At 29.2% G+C, this 18,734-nt stretch overlaps 1 protein-coding gene across 6 annotated transcripts; it reads right to left on the reverse strand.

Annotated features, from left to right (window-relative positions):
- Positions 1-743: 743 nt before the first annotated feature.
- Positions 744-11,439, reverse strand: LOC103578565 (choline transporter-like 1). 6 transcript variants are annotated; one of them, XR_001345363.2, is made up of 12 exons: positions 11,065-11,332; positions 9,446-9,591; positions 8,961-9,349; positions 6,807-6,896; positions 6,385-6,711; positions 6,180-6,308; positions 5,963-6,107; positions 5,745-5,885; positions 5,505-5,664; positions 4,788-4,942; positions 4,174-4,278; positions 3,055-3,144 (listed from the first exon to the last, which is right to left on the reverse strand). XR_001345363.2 is itself a non-coding variant. In XM_014444128.2 (11 exons), the coding sequence occupies exons 1-10, from the start codon at positions 11,176-11,178 to the stop codon at positions 4,802-4,804; spliced, it is 1,782 nt and encodes a 593-aa protein (XP_014299614.1). In that variant the 5' UTR covers positions 11,179-11,332; the 3' UTR covers positions 3,056-3,144; positions 4,788-4,801. The 6 variants fall into 6 exon arrangements, 5 of the variants coding, with proteins under 5 accessions (XP_014299613.1, XP_008557918.1, XP_014299612.1 ...); XM_014444128.2 differs by lacking the exon at positions 4,174-4,278 and having other exon boundaries at positions 3,056-3,144; XM_014444127.2 differs by lacking the exons at positions 4,174-4,278; positions 4,788-4,942; positions 11,065-11,332 and adding an exon at positions 11,341-11,439 and having other exon boundaries at positions 744-3,144.
- Positions 11,440-18,734: the final 7,295 nt, after the last annotated feature.

Below are 18,734 nucleotides of genomic sequence, written 5' to 3' on the forward strand. Positions count from 1 at the left end.
GATTTCCGATTTTTAAATTTACAAACATTAGCATAAAACGTAATTTGTTAGAGCTTGTAAAGATCATAAAAAACAACTGCATGTAATAGCATTTTCGAGCTCAAAAATATATTCACTCTGATGTTTTCGAGCTCCTTGAGCTCGAAAACAGCGGGAAGTTTTGGGGCTGGCCCGCACGGCTAACCGATGCCCAGATTTTTTTTTTGTAACTGTTATCAATACGCATGTTTCGTCGATTAAAAAACTGAAAGTTTCTCAATATTTAAGAATACTAAATTAAGGTACGGATGAAATTTGATACCATTTGAATACTTAACGTTAATTAATTTTCCTACTTTTAACGATTAAATTTTTTCGAGTGTCAACATAATATTGCTTATATTCTGTAAAAAAACAACTATAAATTGCTGCTGTTCTGGATTCTTACTTAGTATACAATTGTAATCTTCAATTAGTCGAACTGCACGCTTAGCTATGTCATTAACAGCTTTCAAACTTCTCACCAATAGTAAACCCTTCTCGAAATCTCCATTTCTACACCATTCAGACTGATTTAGGCTTAAAACACCTGTACTCATTCCAAACCAATTCAAACACTGGAGTGACCTTAACGATATGAATTAGACTATGCTCAAATTATATATAAGCCATCTGTATTTTTTATTTCTTTTAAATGGTGATTACGTTGAGAAGTTCTGACAAAGGTTTGGAAAATTGGAACGCTTAGAAATTAAAAATATAAGTGAATTTCGTAACACAGGTTTATTTTATAAATATGCTTAATATTAACATTTATATAAAAATCAAATTTTGAGCTCGAATAACTTTTGAACCAATCAACATAGCGAGAAACCATAAGATACCGTTTTTGTAGAGCATTAAGTTCGCTATGAAAATATGTATGTCTCATGATGTTAGAATTAGTTGTCCCCGAGTTAGAAAATTCTAAAGAACGAAAGAAATTTTTCCCATGTCATTTCCATAAGATACTTTGGTTGGTATGCGGACTATTTTAAAGTTAATATTAAGAGGTCAAATTTTGAGGGATTTTTTTTTATCCATTTGAAAGCATTTGAGCCCCTGGGTCTGTTCATGTCTGAAGCGTTAAATACGCTCAGGCCTGATCATACCTGCCCATGCCTGTTCATATCTGTTCATGTTTGAAGCGTTAATTACGTTCAGGACTGATCGTACCTGACCATGCCTGTTCATGTCTGAAGCGTTAAATACGCTCAGGTCTAATCATATCTGTTCATGTCTGATCCAGCCTAATATATGGGATTAAATTTGAAATCTTAGTTATAATTAAATATAACTAACTTAGTTATAATTATATATAGCTAACGTAGTTATAATTATATATAATTTCATATAATTATAAATCAATAATTAATAAATTAGATATAAAATTTTGTTGACCAAGAATCTATCACGTATAAGATTTTTATTACTTGAATTCCATACGAAACTTACTTTTTAAGTCAATTTCTTAGGTCAACGGGGAGCGAGTTAAACATTCGAACGCAAGGTCCACGGTTTCAATCCTGCATGAGCCCGAATTTTTTTTTTTTTATTGAAATAATTATATATAATTGTATATAGCTATAAATAATTACATATGATTATATAGGGCCATTTTTTTCCTATAATTTTTTTACCCGGGTGGGCTTGAAGAGACATGAACATACGTGATCAGACCTGAACATGCCTGGCCAGGCCTAGTCAGACCTGGTCATTTTTCATATCTGATTAGACCTGAAGACTCATGCCTGTTCATATCTGATCAGATCTGATCATTTTTTCCCGGGAGGACTTTAAGATCAATAATCAAAACAAAATATATGGCCATCTCACATTAGAAAATGGCCAGCGAAGCGGGCAGGTAACGGCTAGTATATATATAATAGGGTGGGCCAAAAAAAAACTAATTTTTCTTTCTTTAGTTACCGGGAAAATATTGTTGAAGATGATAAAAAAAAAGTTCTGGTAAAGTTTGAGCCTTTAATATTAATATTAAGAGGTGCTTCTTCGTAATTTTTGATTTTCCATTTAAATAACATGAGAAAAAAAATTTTTAAGCTTGGAATTTTATGCTTCGGCAATGGCTTATTGTACAGATAAGTTCAGGACATATTTTCGTAAGGTATCAAACGCTCTACAAAAAAAAGTTCTTGTGATGTTTTGATAAATTCATTTGTTCAAAAATTATTGGAGCTTGAAGTCAAATTTATGATAACTTTCGAGATCTTTTTACTTTTCTAGCAAAACTACTAAACTTATCACAAAATGTTATAAGATCTTTTTTGTAGATAATTTTATTCCCTAAAAATTATTTCTCATAAAGTTTTTTCAAACTCCAAATAACTTTCTAGTTATTTCCTTTTTACTGTCCAGACCTTAAAAAAAGTGGTGTTCTGATCAATTTCAAGAGCTTGACATATATATTTATACTTTGACAACTATTAAAAAATTAATTCGTTTAATAAAGAAATATTTATTAGAGAAATATAATACTTTCTTAGTGTGCCTTGCCTACACTTGGAAATTTTTTACTGATACACTGATTTGATTTGATTCTTTCACCGTTTCATTAAAAATTCTTATTGTGTAATGAAATAATAAAAAAAATATAGTAGAAATTTTCAATATGATTAAATGTAATTTGTATAAAAAAATATAATTAATGATTATTATCTATACTTGTGTTACAAATTTTCTAGCTTAAAGTTTATGAAATAGCTAAAGTAGTTTTAGAAATGTGAAAAATGAATGTTATTGATTCATAGGAGCTAATTCATGTTGTCCATTTGAACTTGTGTTAGCAGATCCTATCTGGGCTAGACTTGATTGTCGCCATTTACCATTCTCACCATTAAGATTCTTATCCTCACAGACACATAAAAATAATGTATCTATTATCGTCTCATATAGAGATATTACACAATGTGCGATAAAGAAAGAGAAAACGAAAATTAACAAAATAGGTGCTGCATAAAAATGTAATCTAGGATCTCGTTTCATAATCAACAGTCCAATACTTCCTGTAGCTGCTGTTACAAAAATCTTCCCCAAGAATAAAATAAAATCTCCAATGCCATTAATAACGGCAAGTTGTAAAGCATTACTAACTGTAGTTGAAAATGCCTGAAATATAGTAAACACAATAAATAGAATAGTTTTTAATTTAGGTAAGTAGTTATAAAAATAATAACTTAAGTTAAATTAGTACTATGAGAATAAAGTAAATTTGAATTATGTATGTTTTTAATATTAGATTTTCATAAATTTATTCAAGAATAAACTTATTGAAGAATTCTTTCTACTTATTGCCAGACTTTAAAAAAAATGTATGGGAATTAATTTACTAAATATTCGAAAGTAGATTAAATAAATTTTTTGCATCTCAAACATTGTTTAAAATTTTTAACTTCCCATTCAGTTGCCAAAAGACATAATTCGAAATTTAAAACAAATATTTTCTACGATACGAAAAAAGGGAATGGCGAAAATTTTTTAGAAGAAACTGACTCTTATGGGACTAGCAGGTGCTGTAATAATGGATTTTCACGCTACATTATTACTAGTTACAATCTTTTTTCTACAGAAAGTGACGGGAGAGTGAAAATATTATCGAATATAACCGAAAGATTTATGCAAGGACTTCGATTTCAGTAATCAAAATGAAATATTTAGCCATCTACCATTACAAATGACCAGCGAAGCGGTCGGGTAATATTAGGTGTATGTATATTAGGGTGGTCCTTGTAAAGGTTACTTAAGAATTTTAATTGTTACGCCCCTTCAAACTCTTCCAAATAATTAAAAAAAATTCCTGTAAATTTCTAGCTCTTCATTCTAATATTAACCTGGCCCCCAAGACAGTGAAAGTTTTAGACGGGAAAACACATGTATTTTTTAAAATTCAACTTTGAATATTTATATCTTTGGTAACAATGAAAAAAATTTGAAACTCGGCAACAACTTAGTTATTTGTATAAACGTTTGAAAGAACATAATCGAAAAATTTTTAGACTGTTTTGAAGCGTTAGGAAGTTATTATAATAATTTTTGATCATAGAAAAAAATTCATTAACGCTTCAAAATAGCTTAAAATTTTGTAATGAATAGATAAAATTATATGTTCTAATCTATTCTACTAAATATACTATTAACCTTAGACTGGTCAACAAACGTGACCTAACCACTTTGGTCAAGTGATGAGGGAATGGCCGTAATGCTTTTGAGAGTGCGACGTTGCCTGATCGCTCTGGCTGTTTACTATTGATGTATTATTTCCAGCGGGAATATTGTAAAAAATTCGAACATGAAAAGAAATTTTCAACTTTGTTTAAAACAATTAGTTATTTAAACGAATTTAACAAACTTATTTTTTTATTAAATTTTTCTAGTATTTCATTTTATTTTTATCATTCATGCGATATAAGTGCTATCTTAGCGCACGCTCTTTTGTTCGCCAAATAGCTGTTTGCCCATTCAACTGTTTCCAGTAAACTTGCAAGTAAACTTGTCACACGCAGATCATCGTATAACCCACAAAAATGTCGCGGCAACAGTTGAATCAGCAAAAAGTTACTTGGTGAATAAAACAGCGAGCACGAAAATAGTACTCATATCGCATTGATAATAAAAAAAAGTATGTTCAATTCGTATAATATACTATTAACTTGAAAAAACTCAACTATTTTTTTAATTCAAAAAACAAATTAAAAAATTATTTTCTTAATCGCATTTTTTAAAAATGTTTATTAATATAAATAAATATTTACCTTCACATAACCTTTCAAACACAATAACAGCCGGTAACAGTCTGCGCAAGTCTGCGCATGAACATGAGAAGTCGGAAAGAGGGGACATACACCAAAGATGGCAATGCCGCAAGTGAAAATCTACTAACGACTCTGGTCAAGTGATGAAAACAGTCCTGCAATCCATAGGTCTTTAAAACTGATTCCTCAAGCTTTTCAAAACCTTATGATGAGCCATAATTATTATTATTAAAACGCCAATTAAAGCTATCTGAAAAGTATCGATTTTTTTATTTTAAAAAGACATTAATTTAAATTAAAATTTATTTTGCAACTCGATTAAATTAATGTATTTGTCTCGGGATGCGTATCAATAGTTATTGCATGCAATTAATTTAATTAAGTTGCAAAAAAAAAAAATTAATAATGTCTTTTCAAAATAAAACAATCCATATTATTCAGATAGCTTCAATTGGCGTTTTAATAATGATAATTATGGGTCGTTATAGGATTTTGGAAAGCTTGAGGAATCAGTTTTTAAGACCTCTTAGAATTGAGCTAGAGAGCCCATCCTGTGGAAAAATTTTTTTCTCGGCAACTACTAACGTTTCAGGGGGAAAAAGCAAAAAAAAATAATTTTTTTGAAACATCCTAGTGTACATCCATATACTTGTAACTATTTCATATCCTAACACCATTAATAATATTTATAATTAAATAATAGGAACTGATACTAACAATTTTAGCAGCACGACAAAAGCTTGCACCTTCAATAGCGACGACCGTATAAGCATTGTGATTCAGGTATCGTATAAATTTTTCCAAGCAGTAAAAACAACAAATACAACTCTTCAAACCACATTGTGAACATACTGAAGTTTCCTTAGTTTTTTCAAACCTACATAATAAATTGTAAAGTTTTATAATTCCACAAAAATTACTTTGTTCGTTTTTATTTTACTCTATTTCTAAACTTACTTCTGATGTAAAAACATTAAAATTAAACGAGGAAGCTTAAAAATTGTTATTAAAAAGGAACCACAAGCTACAGAACCTAAATGGTAGCTAACCAATTTTCCAATTGAAGAACAGGTTGGTGATCGACTAGATTCTTTACCCCTATAAATATAAGCATTTAATATTATTGAATTATTTATTTAAATTACTATATTATTATAATAGAAAAGAAAGTGTACCTAAAGTACCAATGAGCGACTGCACCAGCAACTACAAGATTTTGACACCCAGTGATAAATTCTGATACCCATATCAAGGCTATTATGTATACCCACCACATGTACTTGACCCAAACCGCATCAACGTATTCAACAAGAGTGAGTTCTGAAAATTTACCTTATTCAAGAACAATACTTTGTTTTTTAAATATATATACTAAAAACTGTTGTTCATTACTGGAGAATTCACTAATAGTTAAATTGGATTTTTGCGTTTCTCTCACAGCAGTATGGTCAAAATGAGGATTTAATAATTGAATATCTCCAGAAGTATTTAATAAAAAAATGGATTTATTACCAGGATGATCTAAAACAATATTTTATATTTTATATAACATAATTTATGTATAAAATTTAATATTAAATAGTGAGAAATGACTTACTTGCTGTAGCTAGACATATAACAATTGTGACCCAAAAACTATAAAATATTAAAAGAGTGCAAAATGTCAGTAAAGGTTGAAAAAATAATCCGGGTAATTCTGCAAGACATTTAGCACTTTCTTTAAAAAGAACAGTCATAAAACTTATTTTTCTCCGAAGTATACACACAAGTAAGATTAAAATTATTGTTATAACCGTAGCAATAATTGAAAATACTAGAAAAGCAGTTTCATTTCTTACGGATTCTTCAAGTAATTCAGTTGGATTCGTATTGTCTATAGTTCTTCTAATATCTGCGTAAGTCCACCATAATAAACTAGTACCGCCTGTACAATATCGAAATAGACGTTCTTAGTAAATGATCATTTGAAGCTTGTAAATATAAATAAAAATTAAGTAGTTAAATGACTTGGATACGTACATATACACGATATACTAACTAATACCATTACGATCCATGTAACAAGACTAGCGAGTAAGTGAAAGATTGCAATCATAAGTAATGATAAGACTAAAAATAAAAAGTTAAACTTTATGACGTATTTTTTACAAATATGAACAGTTCATGATAAATAATAAAATTACAAGTGTAAAACTTAAATATTACACACCTAGGAAGGAAACTAGGACATTTCAACCTCCGTGTGTAATTGCCTACACAAGCGGAAGGTCAAGGTAGCAAACACGCGGATTGGGACGACCTACCTCAGTGGTGTGTATAGTATTTTCAACCACACTTGTGGAGAAAGTTTGACTTCTGGCCCTGTTTAGCGGGAAGCAGTGCTGCCAGAACGTGCGATATTTTTACCCCCTCCTGCCATTACACTCAATGCTATTTCATCTCAGGAGGGGGTAAAAATATCGCACGTTCTGGCAGCACTGGCGGGAAGGCAGGCGTATTTTTCTTTTATGTGAAAACAAATGATGACAATTAATGCATGCGCCATTCTTCTCACAAACAGGGTAAAAAATGTTAACTTTCAGGTGCAGGTCTGGTTAAAAATAGTATATGTACTATAGAGGAACGTAGAGCGTCTTAATCAGCATGCCTGCCACCCTCGTCTTTGGCTTGGGTAAACAATTACACGCGCGGGTCAGAATATCCTATTTTCTTATAATACTGAAATTAGCCGATATCTAATAATTTTTGGATTTTTTTAAAAACGATAAATTAAAAAAAAATATTTAAAAAAATCGCACCTATAGTTTTATTAATTTTCTACACATGCATATTATTAATTTTTCTTTTTAAATTTAATTATTGAAAGAAAAATTTGAAAATTGTTAATTGTCTGTTAACTTCAGGGTCATATTTTCTTCCCTTGATGTATAACATGCTTCTACTTTCTGGTTAAAGCATTAAACATTCTCAGAAAAAAAAAAAAGAAAAAAAAGTAACCGGAAAGCTAATAAATTTTTTTCAATTTTTTATTATATTAATATATATTTAATAATGTATGGCCATTATATCCAAATAAAGTAAGCCTGTTAAATCTATTTCAAAGGTAAGCCTAAAAAAATCTGAAAAACGGTTGACCCTGCAGGCTAGCTCCCAAACTTTCCACAATTTTTGAGGTGAAGGAGCTTTTTTACAAAAAAGCTTTGTTTAATTCTGAGAATAATGCCACCTAGCGCGGAGTGGGCCGACTTTTTCTTCTATTTTTTTTTATTGATTGAACAAAAATATTTTTTTCCAGCTGGGCTTATTACACGAAACACTACTCTGAAAATTTGTGAGGATTTATAAAGGGCCTCGGAGTTCGAAAAACTGAGAATAAAAGAAGGATATTCAACGCATATCACTTTTTCAAAAGCTTGTGTCCTCTATTTCTTTGCTTACTTTTTTAAATTTGAATTACCAAGGTGGTATTTAGTGGAATAAGTCCAACTGACAAGAAATTTTTTCTTAATCTTTTTAAATTGCTAATTTTTCTTCTTATTTGTAAATTGCAGAAATGCGTCAAATAAATAAATAATCGATGAAACAAAAATAGAATAAGAAGTCGGTCCATTCCGCACTTGGCGGCATTCTTTTCAGAATTGTACAGCTTTTTCTGAGAATAAAAAAAAAATCAAATGTGAGATTTCGAGAAAAATGCGATTTTTCACGAAAAAGTGAAAGATTTCATAGATTTCGATATTGAAAAAATTTTTTGTATTTTTTGAAAAGTACATTTCAAAACAAAAATTAAAAAAAAAGGTCCCGATTAGTGAATTTTTGAAAAAGCTATGGCTAATAAAAAATAAAAAAAGCCATGTTTTTGAAAAATTTATTATTTTTTGGGTTGAGCACAAAAATTCGAAAATTTTCTGAAAACTGTTTTAAATGGGGTAAAAAAAGAAAAAAAATTCCAGCCAAATCGAATAGGATCGATTTGACATGGAATGCCTCAAATACAACTTGTAAGTCTTTTGACTTTTTGCGTAAAACTTCGCTTTTTTAAGGTTGTGGACATTTTTAAATGAATTACGTAAGTTTGCAATTTTCAAATATAAAATCTAAGCATGATATTGTGAAGCTTCAAGTAGCAAATAACAATGATCAGATTATTGTCGCATTCTTTTCAATACATACCAAAAGCCAGAAAAGATAAGCCTAAAATTTCTCTCCATGTCTTGTACAAATCTCCTAAAATTTGTTCGATAACATCCCAAGAATTAAGTAAACCATATAAATTGTAAACGAGACCAGATGTAACATCTTTAATAATTTTTGGTACGCATCGATTTAAAATTGGAGTGCTATCGTAAATTGGAAGTTTCGGGCACGCTGTAGAATTGCTTTTATCGCCGTAGCCACATGCATTATATCCAAATTTAGGATTATCATAACACAATTTTGAGCCGGTATCTTTATGAAATTGACAAATATCGTTTAATGAAGTCATGATACGATTTGGACACTTTTTCACACAGATTTTTAATGACTGCTTAATATCGTTCATATCAAAGAAAAATAAAAATCTGAAAAAAAAATTTAACATGATTTCTTATATTTTCTTTTAACTCAACGATCAGTATTGATAAATCAGTTCAATAGAAATTTTATCGAGTTCTTACGGTTTATCGCTGTTATCTAAGCTATACAAATCAACTCGTTTCGATACAGGGTTATTTTTCATTCCACAAGTGTTTCCAAAACTATCGTAACCATGGACAAGTCTCATTGGATTACCATAGACCAACGCAAACGCAGCAATCATAATCTACCCAGCAAATAATGTCAGATTAAAGATAAATTTCATTCATCTCAATACAATTTAACTTATTCAGGGTGGCCACGAAAAAATAATTTCAAAATTTCCTGATATTTCCCGGGTTTTCAGTAAATATTGTTCACGTTTTTTCCCCGATTCAGAAATTTTATTCGTATCATTAAAATATTTAAAGTTTTTATTATATTTTCATTGTAAATAATTCCCTAGTAGCTATATTGATCAATTCTGTAGCAAATCTTGAGCAAGTTAAAGAGAACACAGCGAAATAGTATATCTATATTAAGGTACGTCATTTTGGAGCAACATTTTGTTTTTTTAAGTGCATGTTGAAAAAATCATAGTTCAACACAAAAAAAAAATTTCACGCAAGGAAAAAAATTCTATGTCGATTATAGACCTAGCTCATTGAAAAATTCGATTTTCTCATTTAAATAACACGGAAAAATTTTTTTTTTAACTTTGAGTATTTTTTAACTCGTTAACAAATCAGTAGATCGAACAGACTAATACATATTCATATTATTTAAATTAATGTGGCCTACTTTTGATTATATGATGTTAAAAATATGTAAGTTAACATATTTAATAAGAACTCTTATGATTAAAATAAATTCAAAATTCACTAGTTACAAAAATTAACGAATATTGAAAAAATTGCAATTTTTTAAGTGATTTTAAACGAGATGTAACTCGGAGGAAATAGTCATACAACAAAAACAAAAAAGGAAAAATTTTGAAATGTTTTTATTAAGCACGGTTCCGGAGTAATAAAAAATGAATCCTAATTATCGAAAAAAATTTATTAAGGCCGTAAACAGTTTCTAAGACGCGCACAAATTTGGAAAATTTGTTTTTTGATGGTTTTCTAAGCAATACTCCGGGACCATGCATAATAATAAAGTTTCACGACCAGATAAGAAAGCAAGACACTTGGAGCTACAATTGGTCTTTTTTGTTTTTACTATAAGACCATTTTCCATCGAGCTACATTCTATTAAAAGTGACTTAAAGGTTTGCAATTTTTTCATTATTCCTTAATTTTTGTGGCTTGTGTAATTCGAAAAATTAAAAAATTTCCAATTGTCGCAATTAAATTCCCTAACATATCCTGATTGTATCTAATTCCCTGATAATTCCCGGTATGTGGCCTCCCTGTTGTTATCTTATTTAACAAATTGAATAAGTATATATTCGAAACAGCGTAGTAATTAAAATTAAACAAGACCGTGTGAAGAAAAATTAAATTAAATCAATGACAAAACTAAAACAGGTAAATAAGTATTAATTATCGTAACTTTAAGCTGACATGCATTTCTGCAATTTCCAATATAGGTAAAATTATCGGTCAAAGCAGATTCGACATCGTTTATCAGGTAGCCGAGGTTAATTGTATGTATCATAATTATACTAAAAGACTAAAATCATACAAAATAACAATTAATAATAATAATGATTAAATACCATAAGAAACCAAAAACTTATAAATAAACACAACCAAAAAATATCAGTACATCCTCGAACTCTAGTTGGTTCAGGTTGTTGTTCTTCTTCATCCTCTCCATCGCAACACGACATTTTATTAATTTTTAGTCAGTTAAAATACTTCAGTGCTTTAATTCTAGTAAATGATCAGTAATATTGTGAGATAGCTACTTAATAATTATGGATTATACTGACAAAATAGCATTAAGTAAATTTTGAAAACAATCATCATCAACAGCAACACAATATACATACATATACAATTCTGGAGATTAATTCCTTTATTCCTGTCGAGTGGCGTTAAGGTCGGTAAAATAAATAATGCATAAACAACCAGTGATAATGGCCGCGCGGCCTAAGTTGTAAGACCTAGGCCTCTCGAACTTGATCACTGGCCAGGCGTGGGTTCGAATCCCAGCGGTTGCCGAAAGAATTTTTGGCACATTAATAGGTGTACCAGAAAAATCTCTACCTTACGACAACTGAACCATAACCAGGCCTACCACAAGTAACTGCGCCACACACGAACTATACCAGTTTTGAACACTACCCGCGAAAATCTAAACCAATCCACAATTCTACCACTGAAGAACTCTCTCACATTACAACTCTACCAGATTACAACCCTCCCAGAAACGAACTCAACCATAACAATCTCTACCATAAGCATCTCTACCACAATACAGGTCACCCATAAAAATGCCTACCATTAGCATCTCTACCATTTATATGACTACCATAAATAACTCAACCATATTACACATATACCATAATAAATTACTACCAATAAAATATACTACTAAAAACGTCTTTACCATTTTTTAAGCCTACCCAATAAAAACACTACCGCATAGAAACACTACCAAAAAATAAACTTCTTTATCATATGCTTATGTACCATGCAATATAAAATACAGAAAAAATTGATTAACGTATGTCGATAATGGAGATACCGCGCCGTATTATTATTATCTGAATAATACCTAGATAATATATTTGAATTATGACGACGAGTAAAAAGCAGTGCAAGCTTCGTATTTTTATTTTATTAATATTTAACTTTTTTATTTTATTAGAATGATACTTAACTAAGCAATTAAATTTTTTCTTGATTCACATAAAATTCACGAAATTAAAAGTAATTTAGCTGCCATCATTAACAAGTTTAACTTTATTATTATTATTAGTAGTACGATTATTAAAAATCCTAACGTTAATATTTAATTACTTATTGTTATCATTGTTTGTCACAAGCGAACAGATGAACGATAGAAACGATAAAATCCACCAGACCAGAGTATGCAGCTTCTACTTCAACGAATAAATTATTAATTATTACATAAGAAATGGAAAGAATAAAATTCATCTATTGTTTTTTTGAATTTTTTATTTTATTATTAAAAAATATAATCGACATTTATTAAATATTATTGTTATATTTTAACTTATTTATGATTATTATAGATTTAATTAATATAATAATTGATTGAAACTTATGGAATACTTAACATTTAGTACAAATATTCAAATATTTATAAATTGAAACTATTGGAAATGATGGTGAGTAAGTCAAATGTTCAGTATTTTATAAGATCCAGATAATTATTATATTTACTTATTAAGTATTATTAATAAAGTCAAAAAAAATATTATTATAGTACTTTCAAAATTTTTAAAATGAAAGTAAGTGAGTCTTATGGTAAGTATTTTATGAGATTCAGATAATTGTTGCATTGAATTTATAACAACTATAAATAATTTGAAAAATATCATTTCCTTGCTCTCATTCTTATAATATTTTTAATATATTAAAATCATATTTGTTTACTAAATATTAAGGATATTGCCTATTCCATATAATTATCATGTTTAATTCATAACAATTATAAATAAGTTTCACGTCACTCATAATAATATTTTTAAATTTTAAAAGTGAGAGCGAATGAGTTACATAAGAAGGATTTTGTCAATGCAAAATAATTACTGTACTAAAATTATAATTATAATAAGTAATTTCGGAGGTAACTCGTTATTCTCTCACTCTCAGTCCTAAGATTTTAAATATATTAAATTTTTTTATTTCTACTAAATATAAAAGTTCTTATAAATTATCAATAACTGTTACATTACATTTTCAATTGTTAGCAATAAAAGTTAAAAAAAACTCATTTTCCAGTCGCTCCTATTAGAAATATTCTAGTTATATATAATTTTAATATTTCCATAAAATAGAAAGGTTTTTATAAGTTTAAAATTATTATTATACTAAATCAATAATAATTATCAATAAGTTTTAGAATTACTTATCATAATATTTTCAAAATTTAAGTTTGGAAAATGCGAGGTAGTGAGTAATAAGTTATTTTTTGAGTAATTATTTTTTTTTAACTTATTTATAGTTATTTTAAATCTTATATTAAAATCACTCAATATTTTTTTGCTTCCTTTTGTGAGAAATTATGATATATACACTTCTGTTGTAGAGTTAACAAGTCCACGGGATACAGGACACGTTGATCGATGGTTTCTATTTACAGCTAAGTGATCCGCATCCACTAACTGTCGGCCGAAGTTACACCGTAAACATAAGCATAAGTGGAAACAAGGAAACACTATAACTTTTGGCCTATTCAAAAGGCAAACAGCACATACTCCAGCATTTTCTTCTGCCACCTCATCATCGTCAAAGCTGTTGACTTCTATTCTTTCGTAGACACCGCCATCACCCTTTACTGGTATATATACCATTGCACCGTCATCTGCAATTATACGTATAATAGAAAATAATCTTAACGAATATAATAATACAGTAAAACCTCGATTTAGTGCGGTAATTCTGTTTCAGTTTTCCTTTAACATGAACAAAAACGACAACCTGCAAAACTGATTCGAGGTTTTACGGTAATATATATAGTTATAATTTTTATCGCATGATACTAAGCAACCTGCAGTCATGCGACAACCGAAAAATCACTACTGAATTTATAAAATAGAATAGAAAAAAAGAATTTCTTGGCGTGAAAAATTTTTACTTGTACCACAAAGTTTTATGCATTATGAATTCAATACATACATTTTCTTGGGGTGAGAAATGATTTTTTGAGTAAGAAATAATTTCTTGTGCTAAATAGTTACTTCCCGTTTTAAATTAATGCTTGTTTTCAATCCTCAACGCAAAATTTCGTGTCAAAAAAATTTGAAAATCAAAAAATACTTTACATTTCACTCACTCAGTCGCATTTTTAAAATTTAAAAAGTACTATCATAAGTTTCTTTTTGGCATAATTAATAATAATAAGAAGTTTAATATAGTAATCATCGAAAACTTATAAAATACTAAACATTTTACGCACTCATACGCATTTTCAAAATTTAAAAAATATTGTTATGAGTTACGTTGAAGATATTCACAATAGTCATAAATTTAACATAATTATTATTAGAATTTTGCTGTATCCTTTATATTTAGTTCGAAAAAATTATATTTAAGGTATCTTAAATGTTATTAAAATTGAGAGCGTGTAAATAATTAGTTTTTTATCATTTATTCATGCTTATTATAAATTTAATATAATAATTTTTAGAATTTTATAAAATACTTCAGTTTTGTAGGTGTTATTTTTGCTCATATTAGTGACGTACAGGTAAACTGAAACATAATTACCGCAATTAATTCGAGGTTTTACTTTATTATTGTATTCGTTAAGATCATTTTCTATTATATGTATAATTGCAGATGACGGTTTGATGGTACCAGCAAATAAGGATGGCGGTGTCTACGAAAGAATAGAAGCTGGAGTATGTGCTATTTGCCTATCGAACTAGTCAAAAATTAGAGTGATTCCTTGCTTCTACTTATGTTTATGTTTACGGTGTGAGTTCGGCCGACAGTTAATAGATACGGATCGGTTAGCTGTAACTAGGAACCATCGACTAACGTGTCCTGTATGCCGTGGACGTTGACTCTACAAGAGAAGTGTACATATCATAATTCCCCCCAAAAGCAAGCAGAAAATTTTAAGTGATATTACTATTAGATTTAAGATAATTATCAATAAGATAAAAAAAAATGATTACTTCAAAAACAACTTACTACTTACTCCCTCGCATTTCCCATATTTTGAAAATATTATAATGAGTAATTTTATAACTTATTTATAGTTTTTATAAATTCAATAGAACAATTAGTTTAATCATATAAAATTTTTTACATTCAACTTACTCTCATTTTTTAAATTCTTAATCTAAAAATATTTTAATATTTGTATTAAATGTCATGTATTCTATAAGTCTGTAACGATTGCTATATTGATTCTAAAATAATCATAAATAAGTTAAAATATAACAATAATATTTAATAAATGTCGATTATATTTTTTAATAATAAAATAAAAAATTCAAAAAAACAATAGATGAATTTTATTCTTTCCATTTCTTATGTAATAATTAATAATTTATTCGTTGAAGTAGAAGCTGCATACTCTGGTCTGGTGGATTTTATCGTTTCTATCGTTCATCTGTTCGCTTGTGACAAACAATGATAACAATAAGTAATTAAATATTAACGTTAGGATTTTTAATAATCGTACTACTAATAATAATAATAAAGTTAAACTTGTTAATGATGGCAGCTAAATTACTTATAATTTCGTGAATTTTATGTGAATCAAGAAAAAATTTAATTGCTTAGTTAAGTATCATTCTAATAAAATAAAAAAGTTAAATATTAATAAAATAATAATACGAAGCTTGCACTGCTTTTTACTCGTCGTCATAATTCAAATATATTATCTAGGTATTATTTAGATAATAATAATACGGCGCGGTGTCTCCATTATCGACATAAGTTAATCAATTTTTTCTGTATTTCATATCGCATGGTACATAAGCATATGACAAAGAAATCACTTTTCTGGCATTGTTCACTACGTGATAGTGTTTTCATTGGGTAGGCTTAAAAATGGTAGAGATTATTTTTGGTAGTGTATATTATTGGTAGTGATTTATTCTGGTATATGTGTAATATGGTTGAGTTATTAATGGTAGGCATATTAATGGTAAAGATGCTAATGGTAGGCATTTTTGTGGGTGACCTGTATTGTGGTAGACATTTTTATGGTGGAGATTGTTATGATCGAGTTTGTTACTGGGAGGGTTGTAATCTGGTAGAGTCGCAATGTGAGAGAGTTCTTAAGTGTTAGAATTGTTGATTGATTGAGATTTTTGCGGGTAATGTTCAAAACTGATATAGTTCGTGTGTGGCGCAGTTACTTGTGGTAGGCCTGGTTATGGTTCAGTTGTCGTAAGGTAGAGATTTTTCTGGTACACCTATTAATGTGCCGAATTTTTCACACAAAAAGTGTGAGGTCTTTCGGCCCTGAGATTCGTCCCGTCGCCGATCCATGAATTTGATCGGTTTAAAAATGAATTTGATTTGGTATTAAAGATTGAATTTGACTAAGTTGGCCGGATATGGGGTTACCCGAGGCCTTAGAACATATATGTATATTTACTACTCATATATTCCGATTAAAAGCAGAAGACGAACTTCCTCGCAAGATTTTTATTATCCGGGTCCCATAGGGATGGGGACACTTTGCCAACAAAATGGCTGCCTAGTCTGAAATTTACAAGGTTGGCGGCAGTGATAGTAAAGGGGAAAGGGGGGATATTACCAAAAATTCATAAAGGAGTTTACACATAGAGTCATGAGTAATAATTGGTGCCATTGGCGTAGCGTTTAGGACCCTGATAACACAAGTTGATCGAGAAAAAGTTGGTCATTCATTAGTTTTCGACCAACTTGACGACAAGTTATCGACAACTTCAGCTTTTGCAACTTTTGGCTACAAGTTACCGCCAACTTTCTCAGAAAGTTGGTGCCAGTATGGAGCCGCAACTGGAATGCAAGTTTCTGAGGAAATTGAAAAGAAATTTACCGTCAACTTATGATTGCCAACTTTTGCAAGCAACTTTTGCCACCAACTTTCTCAGAAAGTGATCGTCAACTTTTTGGATTTACAACTTTTGCCACCAACTTTCTCAGAAAATGTCCATCAACTATTGGAGGTACCAACTGTTGGCGATCAACTTGGTTCCAGTTGCGGCTGCAAGTTTCTCGTCAGTTTCTCGCCAACTTGGCTATCAGGGGAATAGTATAAATATCAAATACAAGTACTATATTTAGATAAAGCAGATTTTACAAAATAGTCTGCAAGTTTATTAATAGATGGCATATTCATACTGAAAATTGGTTAGATAATAAATTTCTTAGAGAACTTGTATGAAAATAGTAAGCATGCCGATTGGTTTATATATTGAAGGGAAGTGAATCTTTTAATATTATAATTTATAATAGTAATAAACAATTACAACCGATGTAAACTCTAATGATATAATTTTTATAATTCTAAATATAGTACAATAATATATTTAATCAGCATCTGAGTGAGAAATTGTACGATAGTGCTATTATTATAAAAAAATTATCTTGTAACCAATTATAATAACCCTGATTAAACAAAACGATTTGTGACGATTAAAAACGATTAAAAATTAAATCATCATTAATCGTCTTTAATCGTCATAATCGTCATGGATTTTCAGCTTTAATCGTCCTAAATAGTCAAAAGACGATTTATTATTTTACGATTAAAAACGATTCATGACGATTAAAATTTTTAATCGTCATGAATCGTTTTTAATCTTCAATCGGAACCAGAAATTACAATATTATTTTACGATTAAAAACGATTCATGACGATTTGAAATTTTTAATCGTCATGAATCGTCTCTAATCGTAAAATAATATTATAATTTCTGGTTCTGATTGAAGATTAAAAACGATTCCTGACGATTTGAAATTGTAAATCGTCATGAATCGTCTTTAATCGTAAAATAATATTATAATTTCTGGTTCTGAATGAAGATTAAAAACGATTCATGACGATTTGAAATTTTGAATCGTCATGAATCGTCTTTAATCGTAAAATAATATTGTAATTTCTGGTTCTGATTGAAGATTAAAAACGATTTATGACGATTTGAAATTTTAAATCGTCATGAATCGTCTTTAATCGTAAAATAATATTATAATTTCTGGTCCTGAATGAAGGTTAAAAACGATTCATGACGATTAGAAATTTTAAATCGTCATGAATCGTCTTTAATCGTAAAATAATATTGTAATTTTTGGTTCTGATTGAAGATTAAAAACGATTCATGACGACTTGAAATTTTTAATCGTCATGAATCGTCTTTAATCGTAAAATAATATTGTAGTTTCTGGTTCCGAATGAAGATTAAAAACGATTCATGACGACTTGAAATTTTAAATCGTCACGAATCGTCTATTAATTATTAAAGAAGATAAAAAACGATTAAATTTTTAATCTTTTTTAATCCTGTCGAATCGTCGATTGACGATTCACGACGATTTAAAACGATTAAAAACTTAATCGTTTTAGATTCTCTCGAATCGTCAGTTGACGATTCACGACGATTAAAAACAATTAAAAATTTAATCGTTTTTAATCTTCTTTAATAATCAATCGACTATTCACGACGATTTAAAACGATTAAAAATTTAATCGTTTTTAATCATCAATTGACGATTTGTGACGATTAAAACAGTTTTAATCGTCACAAAT

The sequence above is a fragment of the Microplitis demolitor genome, chromosome 5, assembly GCF_026212275.2.
Source record: "Microplitis demolitor isolate Queensland-Clemson2020A chromosome 5, iyMicDemo2.1a, whole genome shotgun sequence".
Lineage (NCBI taxonomy): Eukaryota > Metazoa > Arthropoda > Insecta > Hymenoptera > Braconidae > Microplitis > Microplitis demolitor.

Excerpts from the sequence above, each read along its gene's own strand:
- LOC103578565 (XM_008559696.3), bottom strand. The coding sequence starts at position 11,178 with ATGTCGTGTTGCGATGGAGAGGATGAAGAAGAACAACAACCTGAACCA. Across the intron at positions 9,592-11,064 it reads TAAGTTTTTGGTTTCTTATG|ATTATGATTGCTGCGTTTGC; the intron begins GTATTTAATCAT and ends TTTGCTGGGTAG. Across the intron at positions 9,350-9,445 it reads TTAGATAACAGCGATAAACC|ATTTTTATTTTTCTTTGATA; the intron begins GTAAGAACTCGA and ends TTTTTTTTTCAG.